Source organism: Podarcis gaigeae (genome assembly GCF_964106915.1).
Source record: "Podarcis gaigeae genome assembly, chromosome: 2".
NCBI classification, from domain to species: Eukaryota; Metazoa; Chordata; class Lepidosauria; order Squamata; family Lacertidae; genus Podarcis; species Podarcis gaigeae.
Genome location: NC_139679.1, coordinates 386808 through 405600, shown reverse-complemented (window position 1 = coordinate 405600; position 18793 = coordinate 386808). Strand labels below are relative to the sequence as shown.

At 44.5% G+C, this 18793-nt stretch overlaps 1 protein-coding gene across 1 annotated transcript; it reads right to left on the bottom strand.

Moving 5' to 3' along the window:
• Positions 1–17046: 17046 nt before the first annotated feature.
• On the bottom strand, positions 17047–18445 carry LOC310839463 (olfactory receptor 13H1-like). Its single transcript, XM_083728099.1, has one exon. It carries the CDS (start codon positions 18084–18086, stop codon positions 17154–17156), a length of 933 nt encoding a protein of 310 aa, XP_083584225.1. The 5' UTR covers positions 18087–18445; the 3' UTR covers positions 17047–17153.
• Between the last annotated feature and the right edge of the window lie 348 nt (positions 18446–18793).

Below are 18793 nucleotides of genomic sequence, written 5' to 3'. Positions count from 1 at the left end.
TCCTGGAGGTTTTCTGCGAGAAGGAAGCTGACCGGTTGCCGCCCCACAGACCTTATGATTGTGCGATCGACCTGTTGCCGGGGGCGCAGCTGCCGACTGCGAAGCTGTATTCCATGTCTGAGGACGAGATGCAGGAACTCAGAGAGTTCATAGAGCATAATTTGAAGCGTGGATTCATCCGGGAATCTAAAGCAGTGGGGGGCAGTCCTGTGTTTTTTGTGAAGAAGAAGGACACGCCCCAGAAAAGACTCATTGTGGACTATCGGGCCATCAATTCTATGACCAAGCCCAAGGCCTTTCCCATGCCCAAGATTGATGATCTCCTAGCGACCGTGCGGAAAGGGAAGATCTTCACCAAGTTGGATCTGCGTGGAGCGTATAACCTCATACGCATCCGGGAGGGCGATGAGTGGAAGACGGCCATGTTCACGCCTCTGGGCACCTATGAATACAGAGTTATGCCGTTTGGTCTCCAAAATGGATCTCACGTCTTCCAAGCCTTTATGCATCACGTGCTGGAGGGACTCCTCTACAAGAAATGTGTGTGTTTCCTCGATGACATCCTGATCTTTTCGGAATCGCAGGAAGCTCATGAGAGGGACGTAAAGGAGGTCCTGCAGAGACTACGGGAACACAGGCTCTACGCCAAGTTAGAGAAGTGCCAGTTTGATGTGACGGAGGTGGATTTCCTCGGCTACAAGCTGTCCGACAAGGGGCTGGCCATGGACAGCGTCAAGGTCCGTGCGGTGTTGGACTGGAAGAGCCCCCGCAATCGGAAGGAAGTCCAGAGATTCGTCGGTTTCGCCAATTTCTACCGCAAATTCATCAGAGGTTTTACAAAGGAGACGGCAGCGATCACGGACACTCTCAGTTCCAAGAAGAAGAAGTTCATTTGGACGGAACAGGCGGAGCGCTCTTTTCGGAAGCTTAAAAGCCTCTTCGCCTCCGAGGAGCAGCTGCTGCACGTGAATCCAGGCAGGCCCATGCGAGTAGAAACCGACGCGTCAGACAGAGCGGTTGGAGCCGTACTCCTGCAAGAAGATTCGCAAGGGAATTGGAGACCCGGTGCCTTTTACTCCCGAAAGCTCAGCAAGGCGGAGCAAAACTACACCATATGGGACAGGGAGCTGTTAGCCATTCACGCAGCTTTCAAAGCGTGGCGACACTTCCTCATAGGAGCCAAGCACACAGTACAGGTCCGCACGGATCACAAGAACTTAGAGTATTGGCGCACGGCGAAGCTCCAGAGCCAAAGACACATGCGCTGGGCGGAATTCTTCGCGGATTTCGACTTCAGGATAGAGTACATCCCGGGGGACTCCAACGTTATAGCCGATGCGCTCTCCAGAAAACCGCAATATCTCGATGAAGCGGCGCCAGTAGCGGCCAAGCACATTTTCGCACCGCAGGCGTGGGCGTGCGCTGCCATCGCAGTCGACCTGGACACGGTGCGACGCGCGTTGCAAGTAGATCAGTTCGCACAATCCAAGATGGAGGAGCTGCGCAGGGGTTCGCAGAGAGACGATGAGTTCCAATTACGCGACGGGCTGTTAACTCGCAAAGGTGCCCTCTACGTACCAAGCGACGAGCTCCGCGCAAAGGTTCTGCAGCAGTTGCACGACGCCCCCAGTGCGGGCCATTTCGGCAAGGAGAAGACAATGGAACTGGTGGCAAGGGACTTTTGGTGGCCCCGGATGCGTGGAGAGGTAGCGGATTACGTCGCCAGGTGTGACACTTGTCAAAGGTCCAAGCCAGTACACCAGAAGCCAGCGGGGTTGCTGGAACCGCTGGAGACACCACAGCAACCGTGGGAGAGGGTAGCATTGGACTTCGTTACTGACCTGCCCAGCTCCAGAGGGAAGACGGCGGTACTGGTGGTAGTGGACCTGTTCACCAAGATGGCGCACTTCATTCCATGCGCAAAGGTGGCGACGGCGGAACAGACTGCCAAACTCTTCATCGATCACGTGTTCAGGGTGCATGGGCTGCCGCAGTCCATCCTGTCCGACAGGGGACGCCAGTTTGTTTCCAATTTTTGGCAGAAGCTTCTAGGTATCCTGCACGTCAAGATCAACCTAGCGTCGGCGAGACATCCACAAACCAACGGCCAAGCTGAGAGGGTCAACGCGATCATGCAGCAGTACCTGCGATGTTACGCCAATCAGCGACCCGCAGCTTGGGTGGACTACCTGCCGATGGCAGAGTTTGCCTATAACAACACGAAGCACGCGTCGACGGGGGTGACGCCGTTCTTCGCGAACAATGGTCGTCATCCCAGAACCTTCCCGGGTTTCGTAGCACTGGGAGAGGGGGTGCCGCAAGAGGCCGACCAGTTTGCAGCAGAACTGCAGGAGGTGCACGAAGAGCTGCGGAGACATTTGGAGCTAGCCAAACAAGCATATAAGGTGCAGGCGGACAAAAACAGGAGAGTGGGGGAGGACATCCAGGTGGGGGACTGGGTATGGTTAGCGGCCCAAGCGATGCCAGCCAAGTCGTTGGCTAAGAAGAAACTAGGGCACAGGCAGCTGGGGCCGTACCAGGTGGAGGCTAGGATCAACCCTGTAGCTTTTCGACTGGCTCTCCCTGAAGGTTCCAGAGTGCACCCGGTCTTTCATAGGTCGGTGCTCACTCCCTACAAGACCCCGCACAGGTTTCAGGAGTCTGAAACAGTACCGGACCCACGCACAGAGTCGCCCGAAAGGGAGGGGGCGCCTAGGGCCGAACCACTCAACGAGGTCACAGAAATCCTGGACTCGAGATGGGGGGAAGAGGGGGTAGAATACTTTCTAGCCAGAGAGGGTACTCCGACCAGTGCCAACAGTTGGGTGCCGGACTACGCTTTAGACGAACCTCTTCTAAAAGACGAGTTCCATGCCCTTTTCCCGCATAGACCCATGCCAGCCGAGTACTTTGATGACTGGCTCTTTACGCCCACACTTTCAGACAGTACTTTCCGGGGCTTTTCTTCCGCCGAGGAGAGAACGCCAGAATCAAGCCCGCCCAGGGGATCGTGCTCGGGGGTGGACACAGAACCCTCTTATTGGTGGGACGAGCAACCAGAGGAAGACTGGCGCAGGAAATGGCTGACGGGACCTTGGCCGGCAGCACCAGACGAAGTAGCAATGGAAGAGGGAGCTGAGAACACTTTGGGTGAAGAACCCGAATTCGAACACTCATACACCGAGCTGCAAGCAGAGGACATTGAAGTAGACGAACTGTATCCTGCATCTACCTCCGAAGAGCTGCAGCTCCCACAACCTGCACCCGATGGGCGGGAGGGGGGAAGGGGGGGCTTCGAGGGGGGGATGGATGTCAGGGGTTCAGGGAGAGAGGCGCAGGTGGGGGAGGAGACAGAGAGCGAGGGGGAAGGATCCCAGGACGACGAGGAAGAGGATGACAATGACCCGAGGTTGTCCATGAGTCCGTCCAGTGAATCGGAGGACTCCCAAAGAGGAGCCCCCCTGGTCAGGCCAAGGGGAGCTAGAGGGGGAAGCAGTCAGGAGCAGGGGAACGAAGGGGGAACTCCCAGTGGGAGTTGGAAATCGGGACCGGCTTCTCCACCGGAACGGAGTGAAGGGGGTGGAGTTACCAGTGTGTCAGAAGCAGCAGAACAGGAAGCAGAGGGGGGAAGGAGATCAGCGCAAGACGTCCTGCCGGAAGGGGCGGAGAGTAGTACCGAGAGCAGTGTAACTGTCAAAAGGAAGGTCAGAAGCAACGTACGCGCGCCAAGTTCAAATGTGGAGGCGCGCGGAAGTGAGGAGAGTCCTGGGGAGGAGCCTGGTCCCAAAGCGCGAAGGAGGGGGGAGCAGGCGTCAGAGGATTCAGCCTCTGGGGAGTCCCGGAGGGAGAGAACACAGGGGGGCAGAAAGACCCTGCGGAAAAGAAAGGAGAGGAAGAGGTGGTCCAGCACAAGCCTCTTAAACTGGTGTAGAGGCGGGACTGACTCAGAGGGGACTTCAGCGGTCTAAGGGTAACAGACGTAGAGCCACGGAGCTCGGATGTAAAACCAAGAATGTTCTTCAATAAAAGCTTTTGTATATAACCCGGACTGGACTTTGGTCTCTTGTGAGCTGGGACCTCGGGTGGCTCTGACAACAGCTTATACACTTTACTGGAGCTCTGTTGCTCTCTGTTACCTGCAAACAAGATCTCTTCTCTGTAGATCCAGAATAACTCTGGTGTCTCTGTGTCCAAGCCTTCTGTGCCATAGGTCCAGGTCTGCCTCATCCTTCTGGCTGGAATGTGCTACTTTTGCAGACTGGTTCTCTGAAAGATCAATCTCATATACACCATTTACTAGCTTGGCTTGAACAAACACTTTACCATTTTTGGTCACATTACATTCTCCATTTCCAAACGTAATCTGTTTGGAAATCCTTTTCTGTCCAAAATGGACACACTGAGTAAATTGCAGCTCAGTACATACAAAACTCTAGAAACTGTGGATTCAGTAGATTCATTGTTTATATTTCAATAAACAATGCATGGAACCTGCACCTTTTGCTTTAACAATGTTGCCATCTGCAATCTCAATTTCAGATCCTTCATCATCATTTATCTCATTAAAATGTTGTTGTTTAGTTGTTTAGGCGTGTCCTACTCTTCATGACCCCATGGACCAGAGCATGCCAGGCACTCCTGTCTTCCACTGCCTCCCGCAGTTTGGTCAAATCTCATTAAAATAGTCCTTTTTCAAATGAGAAATGTGAGCTTGCCCCAGAACCAATAATCCACTTATTACGTTTATTTTCATGATTCTGGACAGCTAAATTCTTTTTTTGCAGTAGCAAAGTGCATTCAGATTTACCCTTCTTTTCCCTTTTTGGTTGAAAGGGGTGGGGTTTCCTTGTTCTAGGAGCTTTGCAGTTCTTTGCAATGTGCCCTTCCTTGTTGCAATTGAAGCAAACCACTTTCTTGGGCATCTCTCTGGACTTTGTAAATTGCCTAGACACATAATTACTGTCCTTGCTTCTAGCATTTCTTATGGGAGACTCAGCTCTTCCTCTGCATTCCTCCCTTAAATGACTGGTCATGTCTTTAAAAGTTAGACCTTCAGAGTTACATTATCGACAACTATATGAAACACATAAAGAAGACAGTAAGAAAGGATTTAGTTATACTAGATCTAGGTTTCAAACGGAAGTGATTGAAGGGAAAGTGAAACTACTGAAGGCCGCATACAGCATACTATTAGAATGGGAGACAAAAGATGAAGAGGTAAAAGCAATTATGATTTTTTTTAAAAAATAAATAAATAAATTTTTATTAAGATTTTAAAACATAAATGCAAATATAATAAACAATGTAACATATATCATAACATAATTTCTTAACTTCTTTGGACTCCCTCACGTCTTCCGCTCCCACTTACATCATTGTCAATTCTTGCCCGCAATTTATCATCTTGTTTACATTCTTATGTCCCATTCATTTAGAATATAATCTAATAGTTCTCCCAAAGATTTATGATTTTTCCTCAATCTCACTTATCATCTCAATTGCATCTAATTTAGTGGTGGTCAATTGTTTATGATCTAGCCTCCATCTTAACATTCAGCCAGATTACAGTGCTTTTTTAAATAAATCTTAAATTTCTTCCAATCTTCTTCAACCTTCTCTTCTCCCAGGTCTCGGATTCTGCCGGTCATCTCGGCTAGTTCCATATAGTCTATCAGTTGCATCTGCCACTCTTCCAGTGTGGGTAGATCTTGAGTTTTCCAGTGCTTAGCGATAAGTATCCTTGCTGCCGTTGTTGCATACATAAAAAATGTTCGATCCTTCTTTAACACCTTCTGGTCGACAATACCCAAAAGGAAGGCCTCTGGTTTCTTAGTGAAGGTATACTTAAATACCTTTTTCAGCTCATTATATATCATTTCCCAGAATGCCTTCACTCCAGGGCAAGTCCACCAGAGGTGAAAGAATGTTCCATCATTTTCTTTACATTTCCAACATTTGTTATCAGACAAATGGTATATTTTGGCAAGTTTAACTGGGGTCATGTACCATCTATATATCATTTTCATTACATTTTCCTTCAAAGCATTACATGCAGTGAAGTTCAGCCCGTTGGTCCACAACCTTTCCCAGTCCTCAAACATAATATTATGCCCTATGTCCTGTGCCCACTTTATCATAGCCAATTTAACCATTTCATCTTGTGTATTCCATTTTAACAGCAAGTTATACATTCTTGAAAGTACCTTAGTCTTAGGTTCTAACAGTTCTGTTTCCAATTTCGATTTCTCCACCTGGAAACCTAACTTTTTGTCATTTTTAAAAACTTCACTAATCTGAGCGTAGTGTAACCAGTCTCGCACTTTATCCTTCATTTTCTCCAAACTCTGCAATTTCCAATTGTCTCCATCTTTTTCTAATATTTCCCAATATTTTGGCAAAATCAATTATGATTAAATGGGCACAACATTATGATGGAAAATTGGGTTAAATTATGGAAAACTGACTTAGAATTTACAGATTGTTCCCTATTGAAGGAGAATTACATGAAGATGATGTACAGATGGTACACAACACCAGTGCAGTTAGGGGAAATGTACAAAACTAGTTCAAATATATGTTGGAAGTATAAGGAAAAGGAGGGGACATTTTATCATATTTTTAATAAGGTAATTAAAAAGATTTGGGAAATGATTTACAACGAATTGAAGAAAATGTTCCATTTAACATTTGTTAAAAAACCCGAGGCATTTTTGTTGGGGATTGTAGGGAAAGACCTGCCCAAAAAGTTGAAAAACCTCTTCATGTATGTGACAACGGCCGGGAGAGTTCTGGTAGCACAAGGATGGAAGACTGAAGAAACCCCAACTAAAGAATCATAGCAACAAAAATCGATGGACTATGCAGAACTGGCAAAATTGACATATAAGCTACGGGACAAGGATAACTGTGACTTTAAGGATGAATGGGAACCCTTTACAAAGTATCTGAAGACACAACAAAGCGAACTGGACTCCTTGGCAGGTTTTGAATAAACATTCACAAACCTTTTATTGGTAACAATCAGTGAAATAGTTTGAGGATCCATACAACTTTGTAACATGCAGAAAACTGCATTCTTAGAGAAACCAAAGACTAGAACTGAGGGTAGTCGGGGGGTGGGGGGTTGTGTGGGAGGGGGGAGGGAGGAAAAATGGGGTGGGGAAACAAGGATGATATGTTTTTGGATAATATGTCTTGTTATAATTTTGAATTAAAAAAATAAAATAAAAGTTAGACCTTCTCTGTGGTCCATTATGCTAACAAATGAATCGAACTTTGGTCCTAGGGACGATAGCAAAAATGATGTCTTTGTATCTTCATCAAAAGGCTTAGGAATAAGATCAATCCTTTGAATAATCTCAGTAAACTTGTTGATGTGCTCTGTGAATTCTTCTTTTGAATTCATACTCAGTCTGCTTAATTTACACATTAAGGTTCTGTAGGAGTTCTTGGTAGATTCTCCATACATGCACTCAATATCACTTAAGATTTGAGATGCATCATCTTTACTATTTATTAATTATAGATGCTCATCACGAAGTCCACTCAAAATTATGTGTCTGACTTCGCTGTTCTTGTCTTTCCAAGCTCTTATCTTGGCTAAATCTTCCTCAGTTGCGCATGTAGGCTGAGGGTTCTCTACAGCATCCAAAACGTGTTTTGAATCTAAAAATACTATTAAGCGCTGTTTCCAGTGCACAAAATTGTATTCATTTAGCACAGGCATTCCTAGTTTTGCATCACTATGAAAAGCTGCTCTAGCCATCTTAGAATTCAAAAATTTGAAAAATATTCAAAATTCAAAAATTTCTCAAAATTCTAAAATCAAAATCTCAAAAATCTCAAAATACAAAACAAATCTTCACTGCCTTGGGTCACTGTGAACTCTGAGGGGGGGTTGCTTACTCCCCACTGCACAATGGAATAAAGGACCATGTGCTCACTAGAAAGTTCTCTCAGAAAAATGCTTGTTGTTGTTGATATTTCTTCTGGCAATCTTAATTCCGGCTAGGGATTGATCCATCCCAGCCTTTCGCATGATGAATTCTGCATATAAGTTAAATAAGCAGGGAGACAATATATAGCCTTGTCATACTCCTTTCCCAATTTTGAACCAATCAGTTGTTCCACATCCAGTTCTTTTTTTAAAAAGATATTTATTGAGATTTTCAAAAAACAAGAAAAAAAAGAAAAATTAAAAACACATAGCTTTTACATTCCTTATTTTCAATAACACCTTTCCCTGACTTCCCCACACCTCCCCTTCTTGTATTCCAATTCCAATTATTAGCTCAGCAAGTTCTTGTCCCCAAATTTTGCCTTATTATATTTAATTTGTTTTAATTAACCAATTTTAACTTATAAACCTCAATTTGTACATCAATGCTCATTCTTTAAACCCTTTTCTAAAGTCGACCCAAGTTCCCTTCCACGAATTTCCCAGTTTTTATACTAGTAATGAAACAGAGTAAAAAGAAACAAAATATAATTGTACACCTTTTGGATTCCCAAAATCCCACCCCCCCTTTCCCGGTTTTGATCCCCAACAAATGTTCATCAGTCTATCAACTATCAGCCTGGAGACCTCACGTCCAAGGCTCTTAATTCTCTTTCAATTCCTCTCTGCCGGTTTCTTTGATAGTCCTTTGTATTGAACACCAAGTCTCGGAGAAGCTCTGTCCTGATAGGGTCCATATTTCTTCCAGCCAGACCTCCATATTTAAAAGTGGGGCCCAAATCTTGTTTCTTACTCCTTTTAAGTCCAAATGTCCCAAATGTCCCAAAAGCTCCAACTTCCACCTTAATCAGATTTGTAATCCATAGGTCTTCAGTTCTCCCCAGGAGGAGATCTCTCCATTCTTCATTCTCCAATTCAAACCAGATTCTCATCATCCAAATCTTGTTTTCCTTTGTATCCATCTTAGCAGGCCTCTGGCTCTCCATTATCATCTGCGGCATTCCAGCTCCTCCTTCCCTCTCCTCCGGAACAGCACGTATCTCTTTCTCCACTCTCTCAAAAAACTCAGATTTCTTTTCTTGTTCAGCTGCATGGGCTTCTTGAGTCAAGTCCTTATCAAATTCAGTGAGTTTATTTGCTGTTAAGTTCATAATTGTAACATTTGTAGCCAAAACAAATGACCTTGTAACGTTCCCAAGAGAAAAAACATTCTGTCCAGTTCAGCCTGTATTTTTCCACCTGCAGCCATTCTTGTAGTGTCCCTGAACCCCCTCTAGAGGGATTCTGGTTACTTAGTATTCCTTCCCGCTCCAATCCAAAAGTCAAGTTAACTTGTTTCAGTTCTTCTTTGTTTTCAACAGTTTAAAACCAAATTGTAACAAATATAGCCAGCAAAGACAACAGAAACAAAGTTCTCTTTTTTCAGCTTTGACAGCTAGTTTGACAGCTGTCAAACTCTTCTATGTCTCCTCAACAGGCTCTATCGCGGATCACTCCCGGGTCCCGGGGGGTTGCACTTCAGCTCTCAAAATCAAAATCCACTCTTACCCTCCAGCAAAATTACTTATACTGCCAAATCGTGAAGTTAATAACTTTTATCCAGTAAAGAAAAAAAAAGTTCCCTCGACCTTAGTTATCTAATCCTTGCTTTAAATTGTCTACAGGACAGGGAGACGGACTTCCCTTTTGCGCCTTCCCCGATCGTGCCTAATTCAGAAAAAAAAAGAATTTTCCCTTTGTAGTTCCAATTTCGGTACTACTCACGGGTTGTTACTTTTAGGGTCCAAATGTTCAAAAGAAGAAGTCAGCGCTCTCCGGCCATGGCATGCGGCTTTGCTCCGTAGGAGAAGCAATCGACTCACAGCACCGCGCTGCTCCCCATCCCCCATTCCGTAGCCTTTAAAAAGGCTCCTTTGCGGGTCGGGGGGCGCAAATGGTGCCCGCCGAGTCACCAGGTCCACAGGCTGCAGCGCTTGTGGTTTCTGAGGGTCCCCGCGTCGCCACCGCGGCAAGACCCGTCTTCTACGGAGCCGATTCCCTCCGGAGCTCGGAGGGAATCCGACATAGCATCGATGGCGCTAACCCGGAAGTCCCCACATCCAGTTCTAACTGTAGCTTCTTGTCCCACATAGAGATTTCTCAGGAGACAGATGAGGTGATCTGGCACTCCCATTTCTTTAAGAACTTGCCATAGTTTGCTGTGGTCAACACAGTCAAAGGCTTTTGCATAGCAGAAGTAAATGTCTTTCTGGAACTCTCTAGCTTTCTCCATAATCCAGCGCATGTTTGCAATTTGGTCTCTGGTTCCTCTGCCCCTTCAAAATCCAGCTTGCACTTCTGGGAGTTCTCAGTCCACATACTGCTTGAGCCTTCCTTGTAGAATTTTAAGCATAACCTTGCTAGCATGTGAAATGAGTGCAATTGTGCTTGAGTGTTAATTTTTTGAGTGGGAGCAGTTGGGAAATAGTCGCTCAACTGCTCAACAGTGAAGCTTAATACCTTGCCCCTTTGCCAGGAGATAAACATATTAACTTTGACTAACTAAATGAACTGAATACTGAAACCAATAGGCCTCTTAAACTTGAGGCCTTGAGCCCCACCAAGCACAGCAGCACTGCAATAGTCCGAAATTTACAAAGAAGGAACACAATATAACCCCCAATTAACTTCAAAACAAGTTGCCAACTGCACAATAAAACTTAGGCCCAGTAGCTGCTACACCAATCGCAGCCGCACAGTAATTTATAGTAGTATATATAAACTGTATATATATAGCAAACTGTAATTTACTAATACCACCCATTAACTCAAAAATAAATTGTTAACTGAACAATAAAACCTCATATATTTACTATCAAACCAATATTTTTTAAAATTATGAACGTAAACAAACTTGCACCCAAATTATTTTTTTAAAAAAAATAATTTTTATTAGGTTTTCACATTTTACACACAGAAATAATCAAAAACAGAACATATATATTTTCATAACTTTCTTAACCCCCCTCCCTGACTTCCCCCACCCCCCCTTCATACATCCCACTTCCAACAATTAACTCAGCAAATTCTTATCTCTCATCTTTAACATATTATTGTTATTTTTAAAATTAGTTCTTATTACTTGGCCAAATTTTACTTATCCGATTTTCTTATAAATATTAAATTCTTTTCTAAGGTCGACCCAAATTCCCTTCCACAAATTCCCTTTCACAAATTAGATATAGATCATAATAGACAGACATCAAAATCATAAAAAAATTCTATTCCCCCCCCCCGCCCCGGTTTCTGTCCCTTCCCAACTAAATGTCCGCAAAACAGTTCCTAGCCTGGATTCCTCACATCAGAGGCCTTCAAATCTCTGTCAGTCTCTCTCTGCCGATTTTGTTGGTAGCCCTCTTTGTTGATCCTTGGGTCTCGAAGGAGCTCTGACACAGTCTCATCAAATTTCCTCCCATCCAAAAAACTTGGTAACAACTGCTGCAAAAGGTCAACTGATCTCCCATGCACAAAGAGGAGGCCCCAATCATATTTCTTGTTTCTTTTAAGTTCCAGTATTCCAAGTGTTCCAGGGGCTTCCTCTTTCCTCTTTCGCATCTTTCGCAGGTTGGTGATCCCAACGTCTTCTTCTTTATGTTCTAACAATGTAGACTTGAAGTTGGTACTCTCCTGTACTTTCTTAGCTCCTTCTTCCCTCTCCCCCAGTTCCAAAGGTGTCTGTTCTTGTTCAGCTACAGCTTCTGTTTCAGTCAAATCCTTTGTGCATTCAGCAGAGTTGCTTATTTTAGAGTTCAAGGTTATAAATTGTTTGTTCATAGCCATACTCTGCTCCTGCAGTATTCCCACGAGAAAAAACATTCTATCTATCTCTGCCTGTAATTTTCCATCTGTAGCCATTGCAATGTTTCAAAGTTTCCCCTAGGGGGATTCTGGTTACTTAATAATCGTTTCCCAACAGTCTGATACTTTGTTGTTTATAACTTCTTTGTTCCCAAGCACTTTAATTCAAATGTAACAAATTTAGCCCAGAGAGATGTTAAATAATAGAATTTTTAACTTTAACTGCCCGTTTGACAGCTCTTTTGACAGCTGTCAAACTCCTTGTTCCTTTTCCTCCAGCTCACACACAGGGCACTCCCGGGTCTGGGGGGGGGGGGGTTTAGACAAAAGCTTCTAAAATTCGACTCTTGCTCTCCAGCACAAATCTTCTTCTGTCAAATTCGTGGAATTAATGTCTTTTAACTTATACCAAAAAAGAGATCTCTCCACCTTAGTTCTCCGATCTTTGCTTTAAATCTTTTTGTAGATAGAGGGGGTGCGGACTTCCCTTTAGCACATCCCCCGGTCGTACCGAATTCAAAGGTGAAAATTTTTAAAATCCAAATTCCATTCTACTCACGGGTTATTTCAAGTCCAAATTTCAGGGGAAAAAGTCAGCGCTCTCCGGCCATGGCTCGTGGCTTCGCTTCACTGCAGTAGCGGTCTACTCACAGCACCACGCCACTCTCCGTACCCTCTCCGTAGCCTTTAAAAAGGCTCTTCGTGGGTCGGGGGGCGCTTAAGGTGCCCACCGAGTCACCAAGTCCGCAGGCTTCTGCGCCTGCGGTTTCTGAGGGTCCCCACTTCGCCGTCGCGGTAAGACCCGTCTGCAGTAGAGCCGATTCCCTCCGGAGCTCGGAGGGAATCCGCCATTAGCCGATCGCGCTGACCCGGAAGTCCCCCAAACTTGCACCCAAATTAACTTTGATCCAATGCAATCTAAATGAACCACAGCCAAATCACTTTTTTAAAAAAATTGCACGGGGGGGGGGGGGTACCTGAACTCTAAGCCAAAATCCCAGAGGACCAATTCCAAATAGATTGTTAACTTGTATGTATGCATGCAAAATCATTCTTATTATTTATTTATTATTTATTTATTTAGATTAATTAGATTAAATTAAATTATTTATATTCAATTTTTTCCTTAATATAGCCTGATTTAAGAGCCCCAACCCCAGAATACCAGCAGCAGAATGAGGGAGATATGGAAGCAAGGCAGTACAGCTAACAATGCAGAAGCACAGCGTGTGAACAACTCAAAAACAGCCTCAGTAGTAGACCATGTGGGCCAAGATGGCGGTCCCCACATTGCCCTGGCAACTGGTCATGTGGCCGCTGCTAAGATGGCAGCCCCCACAGCCCGCCTCTAACACAAGCAGCCCCCGCAGCAGAATAAGGTGAGATGAACGGAAAATAAGCCAGTGGCTCGGCAGCAGCCTTCACAAAACCCTACAATTCTGCAACCCCAGCAACCCGCAAGCCCTCTGCGAGCCCTCGATCCAGTGACGCTCCTCCACTCCTCAGCCGGGACTTTGATCGCCTGTAGACTGGACCGTGACACCTGGTGTTCACCTCTGTGGATGTTGGTGATCTGACACTAAGTAAAAGCAAAACTAAAGAAGTGTCATGGTCAGACCACTTCCTGGTGCAACTGGACTTCTCCATGACCCTTCCCCTCTGCAGGGAGGTGGGACCGATTTGGATGGTCCGCCCCCACCACTTAACAGATCCAAATGGTTTCCAGAGAGTGGTAGGGGATGCTTTATCCCATGTTGATGGCCTTTTAGCTGATTCCCTGGTGGCCCGCTGGATTGTGGAGTTAACCAGGGCTATTGATTGTTTGGCTCCGAAGCGCCCTCTCCAACTGCATGGAGCCCGGACAGCCCGGTGGTTTTCCACAGATCTGACAACAGTTAAACAATTGTTGAGATGGCTAGAGTGCTGGTGGCGAATAACTCATTCTGAAGCTGACCGGACACAGGTTAGAGCTCAATGTCGAGCTTACCACGTGGCGATAGCGACGGCAAAGAAGACTTTCTTCACTGCCTCTATTGCATCTGCAGAAAACAGCAGCAGGAGACTCTTTCAGGTGGTTTACATTTTAGCGGAACCACCTGCTCCATCAGGGCCCAGTATGGGCCACATGATTTCCTGCAATGATTTTGCAAAGTTTTTTGCAGATAAAGTCGTCCAGATTTGGGAAGAGGTAGACTCCACCGTGGGAGCAGGGCTGGGGCGGGAGAGTGCAAGAGTCCTGTCTAGTCAAGTCGTATGGGATCAATTCCAATCTGTTACCTCTGAGGATGTGGACAGGCTGCTTGGACGAGTGAAGCCAACCACCTGTCTCCTTTTATAAGCCCAACCTGGCTTATAAAAGCTAGCCGGGAAGATGGGTGATGGGCTTTGCGGGGTGGTGAATGCTTCTCTCTGTGAGGGAGCCTTCCCAGACCTGCTGAAAGAGGCGGTCATTAAACCGCTTCTTAAAAAAACATCTTTAGACCCGGCCAATCTTTAGACCCAGTCTCAAAGTTTCCATTCTTGGGCAAGGTGATTGAGTGAGTGGTTGCTGAACAACTCCAGGCACGCCTGGAAGAAGCGAACCATTTGGATCCCTTCCAGTCAGGATTCAGGCTTCATTATGGGACTGAAACTGCCTTGGTCACACTGGTTGATCATCTCCGGTGGGCAAGGGACAAAGGTGAGAGCTGTTTCCTAGTTCTGCTGGATCTCTCAGTGGCTTTTGACACCATTGACCATAACATCCTTCTGGACCATCTAGAGGGGCTGGGAGCTGGGGGCACTGTTATACAGTGGTTCCACTCCTTTCTCCTGGGCCATGTTCAGAAAGTGGGGGGGGGGTGAGTGTTCAGACCCCTGGGTTCCTTAGGCACTTGTGGGGAACCATCTACATGCAGCCGCTGGGAGAGATCATCAGGTGGTTTGGGCTGGGTGTTCATCAGTATGCAGATGAAAGAGCTCTACCTCTTTCAAATCAGAATCAGACACTCCTGTGTGAGTGTCTGGAGGCGGTTGGAGGCTGGATAGCGGCTAACAGATTGAGGTTGAATCCTTACAAGACAGAAGTACTGTTTTTGGGAGACAGGAGGCGGGCAGGTGTGGAGGATTCCCTGGTCCTGAATGGGGTAACTGTGCCCCTGAAGGACCAGGTGCGCAGCCTGGGAGTCATTTTGGACTCACAGCTGTCCATGGAGGCACAGGTCAAATCTGTGTCCAGGGCAGCTGTTTACCAGCTCCATTTGGTACTCAGGCTGAGACCCTATCTGCCTGCAGACTGTCTTGCCAGAGTGGTGCATGCTCTAGTTATCTCTTGCTTGGATTACTGCAATGAGCAGGAAGGGGAGAAACTCTTCCTTCAAGCAACATCTTTTCAATGTCAGAACAGGTCTATAAAACCTTTTAATAAATCATTTTTAAAATACCAACCAATCCAATACCCTTCCTTGGATTTCTTCAAACTTGTTCAAATTGCAAACATTCCCAGAGAAACAAAATATGTCTTTGTATCTACTCCAATTCACCTGCATGTATAATGTGTACTAGTTTCTATAGGGGATAGCCATAAAGGTGTTTTTCTTTCAAGTAGATCTTGATATCTTGTCCACACTCCATATATACTTCTTCTTATAGAATGATTCAGATTGCCTTGTTATACCACAATTAGGCATGCCACCCACACCAATTTCCATATCCTTCCAAATATAAGAGCCTTAATTTTTTTAAGGACAGCTTTCCTCAGTAAGCTGTCGTTTAGTCTCCATCTACTGTATATGAGGTGTTTTGATCTCCTTTAATAAGATCATATTATTATTTAGCATTCCATCTCCTTACAGCCCCCATAGCTGGCACATTTGTGGTGTTATCCATTTTTTTCCAAGACTATCATTGTACAGTGGTACCTTGGGTTACAGAGGATTCAGGTTTCAGATTCTGCTAACCAGGAAATAGTACCTTGGGTTAAGAACTTTGCTTCAGAATGAGAACAGAAATCGCGCAGCAGTGGCGCGGCGGCAGCAGGAGGCCCCCACTAGCTAAAATGTTGCTTCAGGTTAAGAACAGTTTCAGGTTAAGAACAGACCTCCAGAACGAATTAAGTTCTTAACCCGAGTTACCACTGTAATAGTGACCAAGAACTGACATATTTCAACAATCACAATAGAACACATTATGATTGTAAGAGCCTCAGACATGTTTTCACTCCAGCCAAGTAAAGCACCCCACCATTTGTGTTTTCCTAGATCTTGGATTTTTGTTGACATACTTTTGATTGCCTGGTTTTCATGTTGCACCTGAAATGTATCAGGGCCTTCCACTTTCAATTTCTAATTGTTTTCCATCAGGCTTATGCAGGCAGTTTAGAATACATATTTCTTCAATAGTTAACTGATTTCTGATTTTAACTTTGTATACGGTTTTTACTGTATGATTATATGTACAATAGTAAACTGCTCTGATATTTTTATGGATAGCAATTTATGAATAAATGATTGTATACATATAATAATGCATATAAATATGCCAGAATTGTTTGTATTTTTAGCAGAACGTGGGGGGGGCTTTCTTCTTCTCAAGATTAATGAGGAAGCTGGAAATCAGGAAAAAAATCATACAGATAAACTTAATATACAGATTTTCAGAAAATTCCATCCCTAATACCGTGCAATAAAGTTGTGGTGGTTGGATACTCCTAATAGCCAGACAATGTAGCCAGTTAATCTTGCACCATTAGGGAAATATATTCTTATTAAGTATTTTTATTCTTCTGACAAGAAGCCTCTGGCATTTTTTCAGAGCAGAGACTTCCTTTTTTGAGGGTGAGGGGAATTGTTAACAGGTGGAATTTAGTGGCAACTCTAACTTGAAGTCCTCCATTTATGCATATTGTGCTGAGCTGCTGATGCACTTTTTGCAAAAGTAATCCTGACTGATGCAAAAAATAATACACATTATAAGCAAAAATACATTTATTATTCATATAGTAAACCTGGAGTGTATGAGGCCATAAAATGGGCATAATATTATACATATAACAATGTGTATAACACATAATGAAACATAAAATATGTCAGAACTGTTTGTATTCTAAGGAGAAGTGGGGCATCTCAATTAGGATATAAACTGCCTTAAAAAGGGTGAGGTATAAATAAATATATAATAATAAAATAATAGTAATAAACTGAGCAATTCAAGACACTGACCACAAGCTCATGGGAACTAAAAGTGGAGCCTTCTTTTGCACTGAAGGCCTGCTTAATATTGATCTTTCCAATAACCAGATTAACACAACCAGCTGATTTCCTACCATTAGAGAACGACAGAGAAGTTGTAAAGGACAGATTTTATCACAATATGACTAATTTCATTTTGGCAGTTTCTTCTTGATCACTCTGCACACAGCTCTCTTTACTTCCTTGTTTCTCAAACTGTAGATCATGGGATTGAGCATAGGAGTCACCACCCCATAGAATAGGGAGATCAGCTTGTCCCGATCAGAGGAGGATTGGCCATGTGGCTGAAGATACGTAGACATGGCTGTGCCATAGAATAAACTGACCACAATCAGGTGGGAGCCACAGGTGGAGAACGCTTTGCTTCGACCTTCTGCCGATTGGATCCTTAGCACTGCCAGGCCAATGCGAATGTAACTCACCATGATGAAGAGAAAAGGAACAACAAGAACTGGAATAGCCCGAGCAATTGAGAAGATCTCATTGATGCGGGCATTGGAACAGCCCAATTTAAGGACTGCCTGGGCTTCACAAGAAAAATGATTGATGATATTAGAGCCACAAAAGCTTACTGGTATGAAAAATACAGGGAGCACAGCCAGCAGAAAAGCAATAATCCAGGATGAGGCTACTAAACTGATACAGAGCCTACTGTTCATGATTAAGGTGTAATGAAGGGGATGACACACAGCAGCAAAACGGTCATATGCCATGACAGCCAGAAGAAAGCATTCTGTCATGGCAAGGAAGAGTCCACAGTACATTTGGGTCAAACAATTTGTAACAGGAATGGTAGCTCTAACAATGAAACAGTTGGCTAGGGTTGGTGGTATGCTGTTTGTGGTGAAGAAGATGTCTATCAAAGAGAGATTGCTGAGGAAGAGGTACATAGGGTTGTGGAGGTGTGAGTCAGCAATAATTACCAGAACCATAAGGCCATTGCCAAAGAGAGTAATACAATAGGCTATCAGAAGCAGCCAGAAGAGGACCATCTGAGCTCTCGGGTGATTCGAAAGTCCCACCAAAACAAACTCTGTAACCATTGTATTGTTTTCACCTGTCATAACCTTCTTCAACTAGTCTGTGAGGAACAAAGTTGAGAGATGTTGAAGCTAAAATAGAGTGGAGTAAACCAGATTTTGAATCAATGAATGAACATTTATCTAGGTAATAAAATCGTGTGCACTGATTTTTAATTGGCGGTGTCATTGCTAAGACAACTGGACTGTCTCTGTTGGAGTCTTGCAGATCCTGTTGCCCTACAACTTACATCATCAGTGACCTTTGGCCATACTGATTTCTAGTCCAAAATATCTAGAAAGCAGTGGGCTAACTCTGTAAGTTTAACAACTGGCTAGGATTTCTGGTAGGCTGTTAGTGGTGTAGTGTGTATTAAGGAAAGATTGCTGAGGAAGAATTACATAGGGGTGGGGAGGTGGAAATTAGAAATAATTACCACAGCCATAAGACCATTGCGGAAGAGAGTGGCATTGTGAACTAGCCAGAATGTCATTGTGTGACACCAGTTCTCAAAAATGAATTTGTTTTCAAAAATTATTTGCATGAGATAGACTTTTCACTTCCATGTGACCCCTCTTTTTAGCTACTGTATATAGCACTCAGCCATGGTCCAAAGGTTATCATTGGTAATAGTAGTGAGAATGCCATAATTAATTAAATTATTGTGTTCTCAGTACTATGTCATGTTTGCTTTAATACACTGGCACACTTTGCAAGGGTTGTCTTGTGCAGCAAAATATACTTCTGGCCC

Bases quoted from the DNA above. Each gene is read 5' to 3' on its own strand.
- LOC310839463 (XM_083728099.1), bottom strand. From the start codon at position 18,086: ATGACAGGTGAAAACAATACAATGGTTACAGAGTTTGTTTTGGTGGGA.